General features: G+C 32.0%; 1 protein-coding gene across 2 annotated transcripts in view; it reads right to left on the bottom strand.

The window, feature by feature from the left end:
• Positions 1-24,000, bottom strand: part of LOC106873978 (gamma-aminobutyric acid type B receptor subunit 2) — a 1,140,241-nt gene that overhangs the window by 411,685 nt on the left and 704,556 nt on the right. For both annotated transcript variants that reach the window (XM_089355293.1, XM_089355294.1), the window contains exon 8: positions 1,840-1,900. In XM_089355293.1, the coding sequence (XP_089211419.1) occupies positions 1,840-1,900 (61 nt within the window). The remainder of the gene's footprint in view (positions 1-1,839; positions 1,901-24,000) is intronic.

The raw sequence follows: 24,000 nt of genomic DNA, 5'->3' as shown, positions 1-24,000 counted from the left end.
ATGCACATACCTGTACGTATATATGCATATACTCATTTATTATTTGTTTATATATATATATATATATATATATATATATATATATATATATATATATATTCATCAATGTATAAGAATTTGAAACCTATATTATGATCGTTGACAAGAAAAATATATAAATGAGCATAGAATATGTACCGTATCTGTTTCACAGGAAAATATAATAGTATTATTTTGTCTCACAATGTATTGCTTAATTGAAATGCAAAATGGAAATATTTTTAGACCATCTGCACTGGAATATTGAATTCCAAATAATTAATTTCCTTAAAACCTCGATATGATGCTTGCAGTAATATACAGCTTATGATGAACTGAAACTGTAGATCTTCAGTCAAAATTTCAGCATGGTCAATGAAGTTCATTAATGCATATTGTGTCAGCAAATATAAAGTACGGTTCACCTTCGTCATTGTTTTCATTCTTTTCTATATCAAAAGCCTGGTTACGGAAAACTTGGAAACGTCTCCGCTAGTTTGGTGACGCCGATGATTTTAATAGCGATATGTCATAGACAGGATGTTTGGTGAATGTTGAAGACGCATATTTTGAATAGCTTGCAACTTGGAGCTGCGTGTCACGTGGCGTATACAACTAATGAATTCTCAACAAGTTTATAGTGACAATTGTAAAAGTTGTGGATGCACGCCAGATTTCTTTTCATAAATTACATATTTAATTGTGTGAGTGTATATATATATATATATATATATATATATATATATATATATATATATATATATATATATATATATATATATATATATATATATATATATTTACATAGATATAATTATATATATATATATTTACATATATATTCACATACATATATTTACTGTACTTTTAACGTGTATAATACACACACACACACACACACACACACACACACGCACACACACACACACACACACACATATATATATATATATATATATATATATATTGATATATAACTCAAGATACAAATATATGACGACGCATAAATATATATCGTATGTCTATCTTTGTATATGCATGTGTGTGTTTAAGAGAGAGAGAGGGAGACTGTGTGTATGTGTGTTTGTGTCTGCGTGAGTCTAAACGTATGTCATATTCATTTATTTATAGGTGTATCAAATGCATTCCTAATGCTTCAAGAAAACTATCAGTATATTTTAAATCACTATATTGTAACATTTCCTTCAAATCGTATCACCGTCTCTTAGTTCAATACGTTTCTCATTAACATAATTCAAACTTATGTGCAAATATGAATGAATATTTGTGTGCTTATGTGCGTGTGTTTATGTTCGTGAACACACACACGCACACGTTCGCGCGCACGCACACATACACAGCCATATTTATATAGTAGCACATCCATGAATACCTGTTTGCTCATGTATGTAGATACGTAAGAATATTCATATGCTTATTTCGGTCTATGAGAGAAATAAGGGGAAAATTATGTATTCATCGATGTGGATTAGTATTTACTCCACAATATTTTAACTACTTTGTTATGTATACACACAGGCATATAACATCAATACATACATACACTGATTATTTATACTCACAAACATACACTCATACATAGAAACGGGCATACATCAACATATATACAAAACCTAATCAGATTCACAAAAAAAAACAAACAAATGCATACTTAAACAAAAATGATATTCTCATATTTTGATATTATCTTTTCATAAATCTGAATATGAGTTAGATATGCCACTCTGTTGTTTTCATGAGTGGATAAATAATACACTATCATTCCCTGTATAATATTTGAAATATTGATTTCCCACTTACCTTGAAATTGTTCAAAGAGAATACCGCCTACTCGATCTCCTCTGTTGAAACGGACGGTTCCCTGGAAAAGTGAAATAGCATATTTTTGTAGAGTTTTGTTGTGAATATGTTGTTGATGTAGTGTTTAATTACATCACATTTTCAACAATGTTTGAGCGACAAGCTCAGTTAATTTCTATATACCTTACCATATACAGAAATTATATAGTATTTACCAGCAACCTATAGATGGAGGAAACCACTGAGAATGGGTCGAGGACAATTCTTGAAGTGTTACTCTTTCACTAGACTATCAGATTACAATAACCATATGCCTCACTTTACGGAATAATTACGTAGGACTTTCGGCTAATGACTCGAAAGACCGATACCTTTGCTGTGCAATATCGTTCAAGACAAATGAGAGCTAAATACAAACGTCATTGTAGTATTTGAACTTGAAGTTCTAGAGAAGCAACTAAGTGAACTCTATAATGTAAAGTGGAACATTCAAGAAAAAAACGTAACCTTACCCCCGATACATTAACGTCAGACACCATTAACTTTTATAGCAGTGACTCTCAACGGTTCATACGAGCTTCTGTGGTTCACTCAGAAAAAAATAGTAAATTTGGGATCCACGTCATTTTTCGATACATGTGTATCTTTTTAAAACCAATATTCTACATGCCATTGTATAAAACTTTATCCAGTTCACCAGTTAACAGCTATACATTATAAGAGTCATACATAACTTTTGCTTTAGACATTTTTAACGCAAGAAACAGCTGTGTTTCTTTCCTTAGTGTTTTACATAGTTTGATATGTCTCCGAAAACTTAAATATGTCCCCTCGGAGATTGCTATTGCAATCCTACACAAGTGAATACATGGAAAACAAAATAGAAATGTTGAAAGAAATATCCATAAAACTAATCGTTAAACGTCAAATGGCTATTGGCGTTCACCAGAAGAAATTAATTGAGAAATATTGCTTTAACAAGAAAACTGAAATATCATACTATTTCAGGCACTGGAACATTTAATAGCACATTTAAAATTATTACATATTAAAAATGTTCCATGATAGTTGAATTTTTAACAAAATAAAAATGTAACGATTCATTGTGACAGATGCATCTCGCAGTGTCTATTATATCGAGTAATCATCATACTAAATGTTTACACATTTGTCAACGAAATTGACAAATAAGAACAAGGTTCAATTATTGTTTAATGGCAATCGGCTTTATTGAGATGCGGTTACCCCAATTCACCACTTTAGTCTAAATGATCAGGTGGGTATACAGGACAATATGATTTAGTATAAATATGAATATCTATACAGTATTTGAAATTCTCTGAAGTGTTCAATGAAATTTCGTTCAATTTTGAAAGCCTATAACGCATACAAACACATACACACACATACAACACACACTCACACATACATATACAGTTATGTATGTATATGCATGTACACGTGTATACATGTAAGTGTGTAAATGCTCAGTATGTGCTTAAATATCTGTGCATGTCTAAGTACGCATATAAACAGATGCATACGCACATACACACACACACACATACACACACACACACAAACACACATAAACACATACACATATACATAGATACATACATTCATAAATAATGAATATTGAGAAACTTCAAGAGATATGAAATAAATCCTTATTAAAAGTGGAACTCAAACGCGATAAACCTATAAATAATACCGTATACAGTATCGCATACAGTACGGGGTCGATTGAAACAACTCAAGGCTGTCCTTGCGATTCGATCTCACATTGTCTGCAAATACTGACGTGTACAACCATTAAACCAAAGCAATATTTTGAATATCTGGATACATGTCAGCTTTGTTCCCAGCTGAGTGAATGTACCCTGCTTACGTCATTTTTCCATACAAGTGTATCTTTTTTAAACCAGTTTTCTACGTGCCATTGTTTAAAACTTATCTACTTGCCCATTTAACAGCTATACATTATATATATATATATATATATATATATATATATATATATATATATATACATATACATACCTGTGTGTATGTGTTTGTATGTATATGCGTGTGTGTATGGATGCATGTGTGACTTGCGTGTATGTGTGTGAGTGTGTGTATTATGTGTAGATCTTAGTAGTGTGATTACCTGTATTTCCGGATGTTCATTCTATTCAGCAGCACGAGATATATTAAAAATTATTTCCATATCCAACATTATTTAATGGAAATAAACAATTTAAAATCGTCTTCGCCAGTAAATAGATATGATATTGGATAAGAATACTTTTATTTAACCAAGAAGTGGAACTGAATATCCTGTTATTTACTGTATCATTCCGCGATCATTTACGTTCTTTTCCTGTGAAACCTCTTCCTCTGTCAGAGTAATTAAGTGATACAGTTGTAAATATTTGAGGCAATATTGAAAATATTTTACAATATACACATACATATATATATATATATATATATATATATATATATATATATATATATATATATATATACGTACATACATATATACATGCATTCATATATATACATATACATTCATATAAATACACACACACACATCAATACCCACCCAAACACACACACACACACACGAACACACACACACACACACACATATATATATATATATATATATATATATATATATATATATGCGTATACATATAAATACACCCACATATCCATATACACACACCCACACACACATACACACACACATACACACACACATACACTCATATTTAGATCTATCTCACTAGGTATATATAAATATGCACATGAAATCTTTCGAGCGGGATCGTTGCCATTGCCCCTGGACTGGCTCATGTGCGGGCGACACATGATATCTTTCGTGCGAGATTGTTGCCAGTGCCCATGGACTGGCTCTTGTGCGAGTGACACGTGAGGTTTCTCGAGCGAGATCGTTGCCGGCGCCCCTGGACTGGCTCTTGTGTGGGTGGCACATAAAAGACACCATTTCGAGCGTGGCCGTTTTCGTGCGGGTGACACGTAAAAGCACCCACTACACTCTCTGAGTGGTTGGCGTTAGGAAGGGCATCCAGCTGTAGAAACTCTGCCAAATTAGATTGGAGCCTGGTGTTGCCATCCGGTTTCACCAGTCCTCAGTCAAATCGTCCAACCCATGCTAGCATGGAAGGCGGACGTTAAACGATGATGATGATGATGATGATGATGATACAGATATACATATAGATAATAATATTACATACACATACATATATGCACGCACGCCTAAACGTGCATATTTATATATACCTAGTGAGATAGATCTAAATATGAGTGTATGTGTGTGTGTATGTGTGTGTATATGTGTGTGTATGTGTATGTGTGTGTATGTGTGTGTGGGTGTGTGTATATGGATATGTGGGTGTATTTATACACACACGTACATATGTGTATAGGTATCTGAAATTTGAACGTTTCATTACAGTACGTATTAACCCTGAATCATCACTTATTTTGCACCACCTGTGAACACCGAGATAGTAATGAAAAAAGTAGAATTTAAATTATCATTCAGGTGATAATATTTACCAATCTAAATATATAACTTTTATTTCTTTAAAAATTATAGCAGTTAAAATTACGCTCATGCAATAAGATTTTATTTTCTTTCCTTAAATTTCAACATGCAATAGAACTTTTATATTTCAAAGCATTCTAAAATAAATGAAAGGAAACATTAATGTTCCTGTATGAGACATTGGTAGACATTCCCCATAAGTCCTTCTTAAATATATGTGTACATTATAAAAATAGACTTTATGTATAAAAAAGAATTAGCTGTCTGTATTTGACATGGGATTCCTTACGCTAGAAAGAACTGGTAGGTTCTAGAACCACAAAATTAATTTGTATTTTTCATTTCGTTCTTTCGGGATTTTATTCCTAATTTTGGGGAAAGGTAGCCCAAGACGCTAAAACTCTTTCTCAGCGGAGCAAAAGCGCATTAAGAAACCATCACCTCAACTGTACCAAAATGCGAAAGAATAAAATGCGGTACTTACCGTTACCTAATGGAGGGACTAGAATCTAAATTCAAAGCCGACCAAACCCTGAATGTTAAATCGAATATCACCTACAACGCAGAATAGCTGATCAGCGCAATCAAATGCAAAGGTTGCCAACTTGATTACATGCCAGGCGTGCGGATCCTTACGCAACGAATGACGGCCCATCGCCCATATATCCGAGACAATTCCTTTAAGCAGTCACATTGCAACCTATGCAGGAATGGGCTTACCCAATTTCAAAAGCTTTCCCCACTATAAGTGGCACAGATTCTTTCAACGAACAACAGAGAAAGACAATTTATTAACAAGTACAAACTATATTTCCAACAATTCCAACCAACAAATAAGAAGAAACACTTTAAAAGAAATTTATATATACCTCCAATAAAATACTTCCCATCAATTTTTAAATCATTTTCCAATACACACACACGTATATATATATATATATATATGTATATATATATATATATATATATATATATATATATATATGCCTGCACACACACACAAACACACACACACACACACACACTCATACACATACATACAAAAAGAAACATCAAGAACACACATACGAACACAACTGGAGAGAGACATACCTGGCTCTACTTCATTCCGTAACTCTTGTATATATATGTGTGTGTGTGTGTGTGTGTGTGTGTGTGTGTGTGTGTGTGTGTGTGTGTGATCGTGTATGTATAAGTATAAATACACTCATACACATTCATATATGCATAATATATATATATATAAACATAAAATATGTTTGTACATGCGTACGAACGTATGTGGAAAACACACACCAGGAGACACACAAAAGAAAACAGCGCAAAAAGAAAGAAATTCTTAATTCTCGTTTTTTAACAAGCCATCACAACATACACACCAATCAACACACAGCTGTGACATTCCGAACATATTGAAAGGAGATTCAATACAATTCGCGCGCGCACGCACAAACACACACACACACACACACACACACAGCTGGATATAAAACCCATTCAATAAATGCTTTTAAGCCATTCCCTCGACAGGAACCCATAGATTTTTTAGACAAAAGACAACTACACCCCATCTGTGTCTCTCTAACACCTTGAACTCTATACCATCTATGTTTAATGAAGACTTGAACGAAAAGCTCCAGAGATGTTTTAACCACCGAAGAGAAGATGAACTGCTTTTAATTCAAATCTGTAAATTTTTTTTCTTTCTTTTGTTATTTGAAATGAAATTCATCATCGAAACCGATAATATTTTATATTTTTTAAAAATATAATTTTAAGATCATTTTATTAAATTCTTTCTAAATTGAAATCTCATAGATTTATTACTTCTGTGCTGTTTCTACATCTATCTTATATATATATATATATATATATATATTATTTTATTTATTTATATGTTTCAGCCAAGTGGCTGCGGTCATGCTGGTGCACCACCTTTAGTCGAGCAAATCGACCTCAGGACTTATTCTTTAGAAGCCTAGTACTTATTCTATCGGTTTCTTTTGCCAAACCGCTAAGTTACGGGGACATAAACACACCAGCATCGGTTGTCAAGCGATGTTGGGGGGACAAAGACAGACACACAAACACATACATATATATATATACATACATACGACGGGCTTCTTTCAGTTTCCGTCTACCAAATCCACTCACAAGGCTTCGGTCGGCCCGAGGCTATAGTAGAAGACACTTGCCCAAGATGCCACGCAGTGGGACTGAACCCGGGACCATGTGGTTGGTAAGCAAGCTACTTACCACACAGCCACTCATATATATATATATATATATATATATATATATATATATATATATATATATATAAAATATAAATATACACACACACACACACACACACACACACACACACATATATATATATATATATATATATATATATATATATATATATATATATATATATATATATATATATATATATATATATATATATATATATATATATACATATTTATATATTATACATATTAATTTATGTATGTGCATATATATATATGGGCATATGTGTATGTATATCAGTTTGCTGAGTGTGTGAGTGTATGTGCCTGTGTGCATTTTGTGAGCATGTATATACGACGCCAGTTTTATCGACTAAATATGGTCTTATGGTAACATAATCACTAGTTATAAAACTAATATGGGTGGCATCCAATTGCAATGGGGAAATGCTAAACCGAATTTTCTCGAATGCAATTGAAATTTTAATGAAAAGAACATAAAGAGGACAGCACAAATTTCCAATACCTTTTCTTATGTCTGAGTGAAATCAGATGGCGCCATGCATAGTGGATACTCTATGAGGCATTATTATATACAAGCAGTAATTAGGTATATATCTAGGAGACAATAATTGAATGGAGGAGTGGGTAGAGGAGAAAGAGGAGAACAAAATTCAAACTAAAACAAAGTTAAACATTATACATGCGCACACATACCTACATCTACATACGTACACATTCGCATCCTCGCCCTCACATTCCTACCCACACACACGCACGGATCTTCCCTACTTCATTCCGTAACTCTTGTATATATATATATATATATATATATATATATATATATATATATATGTTTATGTATATGTGTGTGTGTGTGGGGTATAAGTATATATACACACATAAAATATGTATGTATATGCGTATACTACATTTATTTCTTTATTACCCACGGGAGGATAAACATAGAGGGGACAAACAAGGGCCGACAAGTGGATTGAGTCGATTACATCGACACCAGTACTTATTTAATTGACCTCGAAAGGATGAAAGTCAAAATCGACCTCGGCGGAATTTGAACTCAGAACGTAACGGCAGAGGAAATACTGTTAGGCATTTTGCCCGGCGTGCTAACGTTTCTGCCATGTCGCTCCCCTTAGTCAACACATTATAGAAAATAACTCGAATTCATTCTCACGTTATTTCGTAAACGACTTGAAACTAATGTGATCAATCTTAATTCTTTAAATCGGTGGTAAGTGGTACTAGTAAATGACTTACTACATAGTGAGTTTTAAATTATGTACCCATCTGTTCACGTATACATATAAAATTTAAACGGTAATGTTCAGGCAAGTTTAAATACTCTACATTACCCTATTTCACTGACGCACGGAAAACATTTACATAAATGTAGCAAGCATACCAGGAACATTAATCGGTAGGAACGACCAAAAGTCTACGATAAAGAATCATTGCGGAAACGGAGGATATAGTGAATACAGAGGGAAGTAAGAGAATGAAAGTAGAAATAAAATATAAAACAGTGTAGTACAATGTTTTCTACTTTCATTCTCTTATTACCCTCTATATCCCCTATTACTGCATTTTTCTCAATAACTCCTTATTTCGAACTCAAGAGCTTTAACACGTTCCCAGAGTATAAAAAATAATGAGGTATGTATATTAAAATCGTGATGTATGTTACGTAATAACGGGCTAATCAGATATGAAATAATAATAATTCAAAGTAAATAACTCTCAATAGGGCTTTTGTACGTTCCCAGAAGATATTACCCTCAGGGGCGCTAGTGTTGGTATATTCATGAATAAGTCACTAACTGAAATAAGTGGATATATTGTTTAGGAAAATACTATTTACGTGTTTAAGCGTTGTCATGGAAAAATTGCGAAAATAACTCTAACAGTTCAAATACTAAGAAATAAGTATGCTTAATTTCATGTTTACCAAATGATTTAAGAAAATGAATGGGTTATTTCCCTTGGCTATATATAAAGGTCCACTCCAGGGGCGAATGGTTTATTTCCCTTGGTTTTTAAAGTAAATATATATATATATATATATATATGTAAATATATAGTTTTAGGGAAAAGAATCAAGGTTCATGAACTCATCAACGAAAATCCAATGTCACATATAGAAAAATTAATAATTAAAAGCACAATAAATGAGCATAATATAATAGAAAGTAAATATCATAAGATAAATATGTTAAATATGTACTATTATCTTTATTATTATTTTAACCATAAACTTTGTTCAAATTGTATTTAAAACGATAATAATTTATGTAAGCTGGTTTTTGTATATAATATACATGTTGGCATATATTATAATGGATGTAGGGATGATTATGGAATGTTTATTATTTTGATTTTTTTAATAATTTTTCTATCTTTTTAAAATAAGTATTTTATATAAATTCATTTGGTACTTATTTTTGGTTGATATATACATTTATTTATTATTATTATTGTTGTATTTAGACCTGACGATTAGGTGTATTTTTGAATAGAATTTATTTTCGATAATTTTAATTGATTTTAATCTATTTAAATGTCCTTTCTATTTGAAAATTAGTTATGAAACACGTGTAGTCATTTTATTATCTTTATCTTATGATATTTACTTTGTATTATATTATACTCATTTATTGTGCTTTTAATTATTAATTTTTCTATATGTGACAGTGGATTTTCATTGATGAGTTCATGAACCTTGATTCTTTTCCCTAAAACTATATATTTATATATATTTTACTCTGTAAAGCTCAATTTAATTTTTATTTTTTATAAATTGATTTTAATTGAGTTTTTACCTGTAATTTTGGATTTTATCCCTAAGGATCCGTTCCACGGGACCTATTATCTATTTTTTCAACAATCTGATTATGCCATGAGGTTTCCAGTTATAAGGTCTACTCACGTGTCAAGTTTCATCAAAATCAATAAAATGATGTTGGAGGAGTTAGCTAACAACACCACAAACACACCCTCAGACAGTGTGGCTGACCCCTAGGGGTGGATGTTACTGTTGCTTTTAGCCCCAGGAGGACATCTCCTCCAGCTGGCTTATCGACACACGACTGTGTCCTGTTTGCCAAGGGAAGTTATCCCTCTCACCTCGATCTGCAGCACGAACGTATCCGGATTTCAGGGTTATTTCCCTTCGTCGGCGTTCGACAGCTGATGACCTTGGTGAGAGAGACAAAAACCTGGCAAACTTATATCTTCTTTTCCAGTGAAATTCTTCACTGATATTGAAAAGGTGAAAACAAGCAATGTTAATTCTCTAAATGAAGTATTAACAGTAACTGCACGATAAAGTGTAGTATATTGCCACTTAAGTGTGGCTGACCCCTAGGGGTGGATGTTACATAAGCAATGTTAATTCTCTAAATGAAGTATTAACAGTAACTGCACGATAAAGTGTAGTATATTGCCACTTAAGTGTGGCTGACCCCTAGGGGTGGATGTTACTATTGCTTTTAGCCCCAGGAGGACATCTCCTCCAGCTGGCTTATCGACACACGACTGTGTCCTGTTTGCCAAGGGAAGTTATCCCTCTCACCTCGATCTGCAGCACGAACGTATCCGGATTTCAGGGTTATTTCCCTTCGTCGGCGTTCGACAGCTGATGACCTTGGTGAGAGAGACAAAAACCTGGCAAACTTATATCTTCTTTTCCAGTGAAATTCTTCACTGATATTGAAAAGGTGAAAACAAGCAATGTTAATTCTCTAAATGAAGTATTAACAGTAACTGCACGATAAAGTGTAGTATATTGCCACTTAAGTGTGGCTGACCCCTAGGGGTGGATGTTACTGTTGCTTTTAGCCCCAGGAGGACATCTCCTCCAGCTGGCTTATCGACAAACGACTGAAATCCGTATACGTTCGTGCTGCAGATCGAGGTGAGAGGGATAACTTCCCTTGGCAAACAGGACACAGTCGTGTGTCGATAAGCCAGCTGGAGGAGATGTCCTCCTGGGGCTAAAAGCAATAGTAACATCCACCCCTAGGGGTCAGCCACACTTAAGTGGCAATATACTACACTTTATCGTGCAGTTACTGTTAATACTTCATTTAGAGAATTAACATTGCTTATGTATATATATATATATATATATATATATATATATATATATATATATATATATATAATACTTATATATATATATTATATATATATATATATATATATATATATATATATATATATATAATAATTAAAAGTACAATAAATGAGTATATATATATATATATATATATATATATATATATATATATATATATATATATATATATATATATATATATATATATATATATATATATATATATATATATATATATATATATAGTATGTATATATGTGTTTGTATGCGTTTGTGTGTGTGTTTGCGTGTGAATGCGTTTTGAGAAAAGTCTGAAATTTTTCTCGAAAGATGAAACCTAAAAGCCATATTGAAGCCAATTATATTTGTTCTTGCATTAAATAAGAATTTAATGTATTATTTTATTTGAAGCAGCTAAGATAGTAAAAACAACTGTATGGATGTTTTTTTTTTTGTTTTTGTTTTCGTAAAATACATTCTACTTACACTAGACTTTATATATCCTATCTGGTACTCGAACGTTTAAGGTGACGAGTATTCCAGTCAATTCGATCGACGGAACAGCTTACTCGTGAGATTAATATGCAAGTCGCTGCCTACTCTATATACATGAATATCATTAACGTACTTTTCAAGGAGATAGTGTGATGCAGAACGTGGCAGGTCTGGTCCTTTGCAATACATGTACTACTCAGTTTCGCAAGTGAGTGGATTAGAGCAGTGCAAAATAAATTGTCTTGTTCAAGGACACAAGATGCTGCTGGTTATCGAACTCATAACGTTGCGTTCGTGGGCCGAATATTCTACCACAATCTCACGAGCCTTCACAGATTTTTTGTTACGGGATCATAAGTTTTGCTTGTTATCTGGAGCAAAGTTTCATTCTAATTATTTTTGATCTACGAGACGCAATATTCTTCCTTAAGTTTGTTAGAAAAGGAAAAATCAGTTTATATACTATTTGTAGAAATTTGTAAATGTATGTTCGGTCAATGAATATGTTTATGAATATTAATCGTTTCTCCTATAATTATTAGTAATTTTTTCAACTGTATCAGGTACGACCCAACTCACATTTTCTAAACACCACATAATATGTACAGTTTATACGATATGAATAGTGTTAATATTGATACGATATAAATATTTCTTAATATTTACTTCTTTTTGTCTAGAATCTAGATATTTGTTAGAAGTTGTAAAACGGAAATTTCTTATATACACATTATAAATGATGTATGATGCATAAATGTTGAATATTTAATAAGAAGACATGAGTTTATACAATGATGAAGCGTTTCAGATCTAATGTAGTTTTAGCAATAATAATTCTCAACATTATACTTTCATATTTAGTATCCTCTGATTCTTAGATTCCTTATAGCTTAAACGCTTATAATATAAATATGTGTACTTACTGCAGGTATCATAAAGCTGGTGGTTGGCACCGATGTCTAATTACGAGAGACATATTTCTCTCCGCTTGGGATATTTGTCTAGTATAACGTGCTAAGATCTGTTATCCATGACATCCAGTCAACGGAATTGGGTGTTTTTAATTATATCGCCTGCCCAGTCCGACCAAACATATAGAGCGTGCCATGGAAACTAACATCTCGTGAAGTAAGCTCAGTACACGCTACGCTGTTAACTATAGGCAACTCATTTTTGTCTATAAATTCTAATTATTTGCTGCAACGTTCTGCTCAAGTCAAGCCACTATTTAAATATTAACGATTTTAAAGAAATATTTCTGTTGTAACCAAAAGCAATTTTGTTTCTTTTTCTTTTGGAATTAAAATTTTAATGTTTATTGTTATCTAAAACTTCTGAGATTTAAAATGAAAATAGTTCATATAGTACTTAACCTAAAATATTAATTTAAATAAAATCGTTGAATTTCAGTTAAAGAATATATCATTCCTTACATTATAAGATTCGCTATTGTTAAGTGCACAACGAGTATCCATAAATCTGTAAGAAAAAAACTCCATATTGTTGTACCAGAATAGGGAATAAAATTTGCAGTTAGTGTTCATAATCTCTTATTTTTGATTTGGTGATACATTTCATTAATATTTCTCAAATTTTGTGCGTAGGTAAACAAGAATCATTCATTATTTCACCAAATCTATCAGAATACCTTGCGGGAGCCAAGCAACATACACACACACACACACACACATACACACACACACACACACACATACATACATACACACACACACACACATCCACAAACACACACACTCACACACACTCACTCGCACATACATACACACACGCACACATACACACACACACACACACAAACACACACACAAACACACACACATAATCACGATTATATGAAGCAAAGAATTAGTGTTCAGTGCTTCATCTTTCGTTTTTGCTGCTATATGGAGGTAACTTCAAATGTAAGGATACGTAATGTAAGGATTTTCTGCCCCATTCACATCTGCCATTTCACCAATCTGGATGGCTTAAACGCCAGCACTTATCTAAATGAGTTTCATTAAACTCTCGTGTGGCAGCAGGTCCCTTGGGACCCCAGCAAATCTTAAAAGTTATGCAACTTTTACATTATTTTTTTATCTAAATGATTTTATATCTCATGACTTTTAATGTCAATCGTTTATGTATGCACATACAAATTTAGGATTAAAAATTACCAGTCATATGGATTTTATAGCATACAATATGTTCATTGGGAGTCCAACTGGATTCCATTGGCCTTCTGGGAATTTATTTTTTCTGTTCTTTTTTCAGATATTCTGATGAGCTGCAAGTCAATTTTCTCGTGTTTGTACTGGCATTAATCGCTATACTTTTTTCTATTATTCTTTTTGTTTTATTCTTTATTTAGTGCTATATGAATAGTTTATAAAACTATAAAATAAATGCTAAATTTTTTGTTCTGTATCATGCACAGACATTACTTTATGGACAGTGCGGATATGCGCAAAATTAATAGGGGACCCCAATGACCTTTTTGTGTAATTTCAACACGGCCAGCCCAGGAAGGGGTAATATAATTCTGTTCTGTCACCTTAACAGTTTAACATTATTCCTACTATATAAAGTGAGCTTGCAGAAACGTTTGCATGCCCGACAAAATGCTTGGCGGCATTTCGTCCGTCTATATGTTCTAAGTTCAAAATTCACCGATGTCGGCTTTGCTTTTCATTTTTTAGGGAGCGATAAAATAAATACCAGTTGAACACTGCAGTCAATGTAATCTACTTATTTCCTCCCATGAAAGTACCGGCCTTGTTCCAAAATTTGAAACCATCTGAAACCATTGTCCGGACTATATAAAATTACCTATTATACAGAAGTGAGTGTTGGTAGCACTTCAAAGCATAGGTCTAATTTCCATAAGATATTTATTTTATTTTTTCTCTTTCTGTTTCTGATAACAGCCTACTGTTACTAAATCCGGATTCTTGTCAAAGCAAGAATCCAATTCCTTTCAGGTATAAATCATACAGAGTGAAAATGTATTTTTATATTCATTTCCTCTCACAACCTCCTGACTCATATAATACATCTGCATATGTCAAAATAGTACTAGTCATATAATACGGCAAACCAATAGACGATACTACTTCCTGCACATAAAGAAAAATAGACGCACACCTAAAGAAAAGTTATACGTAATTTCGTATGCGAATCTAAATGAATGTCGATGGATAACAATGAAGAATTGTATTTGTTGCAGAGTTTGTGTTTATCATTCCAAACTGTATTTGGTATCATTTATGCTTTTTCAGAATTGAAGTTAGATAAGCGAGAATCATTATTTGATAATACATTCAAAGTGTCTGAATGCATTGCGACTGCCATAGAAGAGATATATTTCTAGAGAATAGCGGCAAGTATAAAACTCCATTGGTCATATGTGATGATGAAAAGGATGTTAGAATGAATTGTGAATGAAGCATTCGTTAAGAATTCAACGCTACACAATATTTCTGTTTACACACTATCACTATTACTGTTTAGTCCCAGAATAGCAGAAATTGGACTATGATGATATGCGCTCCAGCAAGAGATAATCTATCTCTCGCCAAGGCATTTATCCAGTGATAAAATTCTAAGTCCATCCAATACGAACTTGTTTTTTAGACTGTAGTTTCAAACTTTGAGAAAGATCTGATTTCTAATTTTACTAAGCAATCCTAACCGCACGCCGGTACTCTTTCACATGATGACTTAATAGTAGTTATATTAAATCATCATCAACAACTCCGTTTCTCGTCCAACATAAGCAACCTTTCTCATAGCATTTACATACAACATCGGCCAGTATCAATAATTTGGGAAATTAACAAAATAGCACACGATAAATATAACTGCAATTCTGATAGCGAAATTAATCCTTCTAATGTGAGTGCTTTTAAATATATCAAGATACAGGGTGGACCACAAGTTACGCATAAAATAAGCTCAGTACGTTCCATAATTGTCAAAGACATGCTTCAATTCTTCTAAAATTAAATAAAGATGACCATGCACGTATTTGTACATGATAATAACAATAACAGTTATAATAATCCTCTCCACTAAAGATACGAGGCCTGTAATTTTGGGGGAGGGGATTCTTCGATCACTTCGATTCCAGCGTTTCACTGCTAATTAATTTATCGACACAGGAAAGATGAAAAGCAAAGCGAACCTCGGCAAAATTTCGAAGTGAGAACGTAAGACGGACGAAATGTCCCTAATCATTTTGCTTGTTGTGCTAACGATTCTGCTGCCTTACCGTCTCAATGACGTAATATAAATAAAATGTAAAATCGGTTGGTGCGTGAATTTTGGCCAATCATGTACATTTTAATGGCATTCGTTTTGCTGATCTAATACTCTCCAGCATAATATATAAACGAAATAATATATTCTATCCACCTCATTCTTGTAGGCATTTGTTTTAGTTTCTAATTGAAAGAAGTCAATATTACGTTTTTGTTGCTAGTGAAGATCGGAAATTTTCCGGAAATATAATTTAGTTTTAATTTATTGGCACAGTGCGAAAGTAAAATTTTGTAAATTTGCATAATTATCACCATATTAATTTAAATCATTAAAAAAATACATTAGTACGAATAGTAATGATCATGACAACGTTTTTAAATATTTCTATATGTAGTTTATTGTATTCGAGTTCTTAATGAAATTGGAATTTGAACTTAAAAACTTTTCATGTTAACATGAATTTTAAAGAAGATGGAACTGATTCTGTGACAATTTGCGGTTTAATGTTTATTTTGTGAAGCAATATTTCCACACATCATAAACTATACTGACATGAATCTATTTTAAAAATATTATTAGGCATGCTTTTTCTTTCCAGTTTCACATTATGAGTTCAAATACCACCAAGATCTACTTTTGCTTTCATCTTTCAGACCTTACAAAATAATTACCAGTTGAGCACTGCGATTGATGTATTCGACTAACCTCTTGCCCAAAGTTTCAGGCCTTTTACTTAAAGAAGAATCTATTATTAACTGTGCCAATTCTAAATAACGTTCTTTATTTACATTTATCTACATGCATATTTATATACGTATATTTAAATCCATACCACTATATCCTTCTTTCCTGACGCACACAAAACATGCATATTTTACGTTCTACGCTCATATTAGAAATATAGGTTTCACATTTTTGACACAAGGTCAGTAATATCCAAAGTGTGTGTAAGTAGATTACATCAACCCTCAACTACGACTGGTAATTATTTTCTCGACCATGAAAATATGAAAGGCAAAGTCGACCTCAGCAAAACTTGATCTCAGAACGTACCAAACGACGAAATGCTGCTAAACGTTTTTTTCTGACGTGCTAACGATTCAGGCAACTCGGCGCCCGACGTATTTAAACTATTGGTCACAAATTTTGCTGCAAGGTCAGCAATTTTGGTACCTGTTTTCTCGACTTTGAATGGATGAAAGACAAAGACGAGCTTGGCGGAATTTGAACTCAGAACGTAAGGACGGATGAAGCTATTCTAAACACTTTACCCAGGGTGCTAACGATTCTACCATTTCACCGCTCTGCATATTTTAAATATTAACAAATTTAAGTTATGCCAACTGTAAGTACACAATTAAATTACAAATATTTCCATGATTCAATGAAAGTATTAAATGTGCTTTCTATTTACGAATTAAACAGGCGATTAATTTTATATTTGAAACAACAGGATGTCACCATTTTATTTTGAAATCAGCGGGTTTTTTAATTAATTACATTTTGCCCTACCTTTTCTATTGTAATTAAAACATTTGAACGTAAGAGAACATTAATTATAAATGTTTGCATAGATAGAACAAACAAATAAATAAATGTAACTTTTTGTTACAACGTCATGAAAAAGCATTTCTTTGTTTTTAATTTGCGATAAAACATTTAAAAGAAAATACATACGGTTTTCATTATTTCTTCATTTTCATAATTTTATATAATTGAAGGTAAGGATACTTTGTTAGGACACATTCATTGCTTTTAAGATTAATTATATATGTATATAAGATGTCAAGATTTGTTCATTATTCTTATTCATTTTAGGTTCTACATATTCTGACAATTTGAAAAGTGTGTTTTTTAATAAATTAGGTCAAATTAACAACATAAATCATCTTACTCATCTATTCATCATAGCAAGGAAATGATGAATGGCGTCATGATTTCTATAATAGGAACCAATGACTGTGCATAAATAATGATCTGTAACATAATAAATATGTTTGCCGTTTTACAGTTCAGAATGTGTAGGAATTCAACATTTTTTTAACTTCTCATTAGGAAGGTACTTGGCATTATGTATTTTAAAGTGGAAATTGAATTTCTACAAATACCTCGGCTTTATACCCTATGAATTTTCATCTATAGTACGGAGTGTTACACAATTTCTAAAAAAAGATATGTGGAAACTAAGTAAAGTATTTCTTGAACGTTATAAAATATATTTTGTCTTCAATACGAGAACGGTATAATAAGTAGAATTTTCACACTCTTCAAACAGAGTAACAGTATGCTGTACCTGTGTTGGTGTTAATCATTAGTAGAGCAGCGTGATACCCTTTAAATGAGAAAATGTCATATACAGAAGCATTTGTTGTCATCATAAAGAAGATAACTGATAATATAGTACAATGATATTTCTAAATTTCTGTTAGTACGTGCAATGTCCCCACATCCTTTATCCAGAAAAAGGAATAAAATTTAGTGTTATAGAGAAATTTACCTAAGAGTAATGCACTTTTCGAATGAAGAAGAATGTGGACAATCCAAACACTGAAGGCAGGATTGAAGGTGACATTGTAAGAGAACATGAACACAATGGAAAACGTCATTGCGCTGCAATTGAACCTTATGCAATTACAGCTTCGAGTTTGAGTAGTTTTCAAAATGACAGTCAATATATAGCTATGTCATCATTGTGTAAAATAAATATACCCTTCTGAAGTGATGTATTTGAACATGAACATGGCAAATTGTATATGACTCTTTCAAGAAAGACAGTGCGGGTTGCAGATAAAATCACAATATCGAATTATGAGAGAGAAATTGTGTCTAATAAGCTTATACAGTATTAAAAAGATAATTTCAATTTTGTTATGCACATATTTTCAGTTACACACACATGTGTATACATACATAAAAACATACATACATTAATATATAAGTACTTATTTACAGACATACATATATACATACATACATTCATATATACATACATATATTTACGCGTGCATACATTCATACATGCATATATCAGGTACTGTTTTATCATTTCTTCTAAGGTGTCCGAAATCACTTTTACCCCATTTCTTAGATTTTGTTCAATTACATATATGTATGTGTGTGTGCGTGAGCGCCTGTGTCGGTGTGCGCGCGCGTGAGTGCGTGCGCGCGCGTGTGAGTGCGTGCGCGAGGGTGTGTGTCAGTGTGTCAGTGTATTTGCGTGCGCGCGTTGAGCGTACGTGCGTGAGTGTGAGTGTCTACATGCATAAAGGTATGTGTATTTCTATCACTTCTCTCATAGCATCTCTATATTTCTGTACCAGTACATTTTACTTCTAGCACACTTTATGAATTTCTGGCACACTCTCTTCTGCTATATCACCTTCTTTACACATGACAAGCACAACTGGGGTAAATAAGTGTATGACGCGAACATCAAATTGCATTTTTGTTGCTAATACAGTGGAAGCTAGCCAAATGGTCTCTGCAACAGCTGAAGTCGGACTGCGTAAGAACGTACGACAAGCGGAAGTATGCGTTTGTGATATATATATATATATATATATATGGGAGAATATACAAATAATAACAACAGACGAGGACAGGTGGTGTAAATAACAAAAGTATATATTAGTATGACGCTCGGGAATACGGAAAGTCTTTGACGTTTCGAGCTACGCTCTTCAACAGAAAGAATACGGAGACAAGGAGAAAAAAGGATGATAAAGGAGGTTTACAAAAGTGGAAAAGTTCAAAAGTTTTTTAGACGTCGTGGTATATTGAAGCGATTTCCAATCAGAAGATGGGCCCAGTGTAATCTGTGGGTAGGAGAGGTGCAGCCGGAGGGTATAAAGTTCAGAATCAGTCCAGATCCAGAAGGAAAGAAGGTAGAATCCAAAAGTTGGTAGTGTGTGATGAGAGGAGACAGGATTAGCTGGTGCGACCACGTGAGCGTGTATTATATGTGGGAGAATATACAAATAATAACAACAGACGAGGACAGGTGGTGTAAATAACAAAAGTATATATTAGTATGACGCTCGGGAATACGGAAAGTCTTTGACGTTTCGAGCTACGCTCTTCAACAGAAAGAATACGGAGACAAGGAGAAAAAAGGATGATAAAGGAGGTTTACAAAAGTGGAAAAGTTCAAAAGTTTTTTAGACGTCGTGGTATATTGAAAGATGCCTATAATAGGACATCTAACCCGCTAGAAAGAGCAGCAAAAACTTTATACCACAAAAATAGGGATAATTTCGAAAGAGAATGAAAAATATAACATTTTTACCAGTCTATCCTCTCTACCATGATTCCAAGCTATTTAGCAAGATAAAAATATATCTAACTCGGGAGCTTTCGTCAGCAGAGTTCCGGATTAGCGTGTAAACACGAGCCAAGGAAAGAACCTGACTCTAGTTTATATGCTTAATTTCTCAAAAATTAACCACGCATGTGCGCATTAACTAATCGGCAATAAATGTAAAACAAATGCCGATTTCTTTCAGAAATTAGCCCCAAAATATAATATATATATATATATATATATATATATATATATATATATATATATATATATATATATATATATATATATATATATATATATATATATATATATATATATATATATATATATATATATATATACATATAGATAGATAGAGAAATAGATAGGTAGATAGAAAGATAGATAGATATGAATATATATATGTATATATATACATATATATATACATATATATATATATATATATATATATATATATATATATATATATATATATATATGTATGTATATATATATATATATATATATATATATATATATATATATATATATATATATATATATATATATATATATATATATATATATATATATATATATACATATATATATATATACATATATATATATATATATATATATATATATATATATATATATATATATATATATATATATATATATATATATATATATATATATATATATATATATATATATATATATATATATATATATATATATATATATATATATATATATATGAATACATGGATACATGCACACAAACACAAACACACGCACACTCACACACATGCATATATATATTAATGGAGTAATAACTTAAGAGTTTTCTAGACCATTTTGTGTCTATTATTTGCGTACAGGCGTTGCCGTTTCAGCACCCTTATTCTAATTATATTTTATGTTTATACTTAAATATAAATTACACATTATGTTCTTGTTAGTAGGCTTGCAACTTGTAAACCATTAAATAATGACTTTATCCTAATTATGTATAATAATACGCAGAATTATCTTGAGTACATAACCACATGGTTGAAATAGTCGTTCGGGTTTTTGCTTTGTATATATATATATATATATATATATATATATATATACATATATATATATATATATATACAAGACAGGTGGCGTAGAAAACAAATGGATGTATAAGTATAACGCACGGGAATTGAAAAAGTCTTTAATGTTTCGAGCCTACGCTCTTCCACAGAAAGGAACACAGAAGGAAACAAGGAGAGAAACAAGCAGATAAAAAAATGTGTGTAGTGGTTAGCGATGTATCATGGCGAAATGTATATATATATATATATATATATATATATATATATATATATATATATATATATATATATATATATATATATATATATATGTGTGTGTGTGTGTGTATGTGTGTGTGTGTGCATGTGTGTGTGTGTGCGTGTGTATGTGTGTGTGTGAAATGCATGTATATTCTCGTATTTGTACGCTAACCACTACACACATTTTTTTCTCATATACATAACATACATATATAGTTATGTTATGTATATGTATTTCTCTCTTAATTACGATTGGTCTTCACTGCTGAGGAGTGGAAAACGATTTTGATATTGTAAACCAGGAAATCTTAAGATATAATGTAGTCCACTATATTTTATAAATCCTTTCTGTCCATTATCCTCTTATACAACCTTGTGGTAATGGAGTAATAGCTTAAGTTGTATGTAGACCATTTCAAGCATACATGTGTTGTCGTTTCAACGCCTTTTTATAGTTATATTTTATAATTATACGTAAATATAAATTCAACATTATGGTCTTGTTATTACGCTGGCCAGTGATATATCATTAAATAATGACTTTGTCCTAATTATGCATATGTATATATATATATAAATATATATATATACTGAAATAGATGGAGAGAAAGTGAGAGAGGAGTAGACAGAGAGATAAATACACAGACACATATGGTACATATACACATACATACGTACAGTGAAAGTTACAGAGAGAGAGAGAGAGAGACAGAGAGACAGAGAGAGAGAGAGAGAGAGAGAGACAAGGACAAAGAGATTGGGAGGGAGAGAAAGGAAGAAAAGCATATACATTTACATGTATTTGAGTACTTATTGAACTTTAGCCTATATTATTTATTATTGATCGATGTCTTGTATCATTTATCAGTTGCAACATCAATATGTTATTCTATATACGTTGCCGAACAAAGGATGCACATATTCTTAAAATAAATATATAAAATATATAATTTAATTAATTAAATAATAACGATAAGATAAGGCTTTCTGATATAGGCTTTAGTAACGTGAATTAGAAGAAATACCACTTGGTGTTTTCTCCAGCACGGTAACGAATCTGCCCTCTCGCCGCCTTAATAATATCAATGATGGTTATGATGGTGATGATGATGATGATGATGATGATGATGATGATACTAATAATAATAATAATAATAATAATAATGATGATAATAATAATAATAATAATAATAATAATAATAATAATAATAATAATAATAATAATAATAATAATAATAATAATAATAATAATAATAATAATAATAATAATAATAATAATAATAATAATAATAATAATAGCAACATCACACTAGATAAAGCAAATGATATAAGAGAATTAGACCAAAGCCAGACATGCAAATAATTAAGAATCAGTGAATGAACTAGATACGATACAACTCACACTAATGAAAGAGAAAATAAAAACAAGAATACTATAGACGAGTTAGATTAATACTGAAAACAGAGCTCAAAGTGAAAAGCAAGATAATAGCTTCCAATACTCTAGCCGTCCCATGTGTAAGTTACAGTTACAATATCCTTAACTGGACACTGAAGGAGCTAATCAAAATAGAGAGGAAAAATAAAGAATGACAGTTTTCAGTCATTAAGGGAGCTGACAAATACAAACATGAGGTCATATAACAATTCTGAATCCTCGCCTCCTTCATAATAATAATGATACAGAACTTATTGAGCCGGAAGTATCAAGCGAATCTGAGGAAATGTGAAGTAGATCAAAGTGCCGATATTGAAACGATGGCATTGAAACAGTGGCCCACCTAATCTCTGGGAGTAAGGTTTTAGCACCTATAGATTGCAAATCAAACATGACAGATTTGGCTGAT

The sequence above is a fragment of the Octopus bimaculoides genome, chromosome 7, assembly GCF_046866305.1.
Source record: "Octopus bimaculoides isolate indiv1 chromosome 7, ASM4686630v1, whole genome shotgun sequence".
Classification (NCBI taxonomy): domain Eukaryota; kingdom Metazoa; phylum Mollusca; class Cephalopoda; order Octopoda; family Octopodidae; genus Octopus; species Octopus bimaculoides.
Note: the sequence above shows the minus strand (reverse complement) of the source record. Positions and strands in the feature narration are given on the sequence as shown.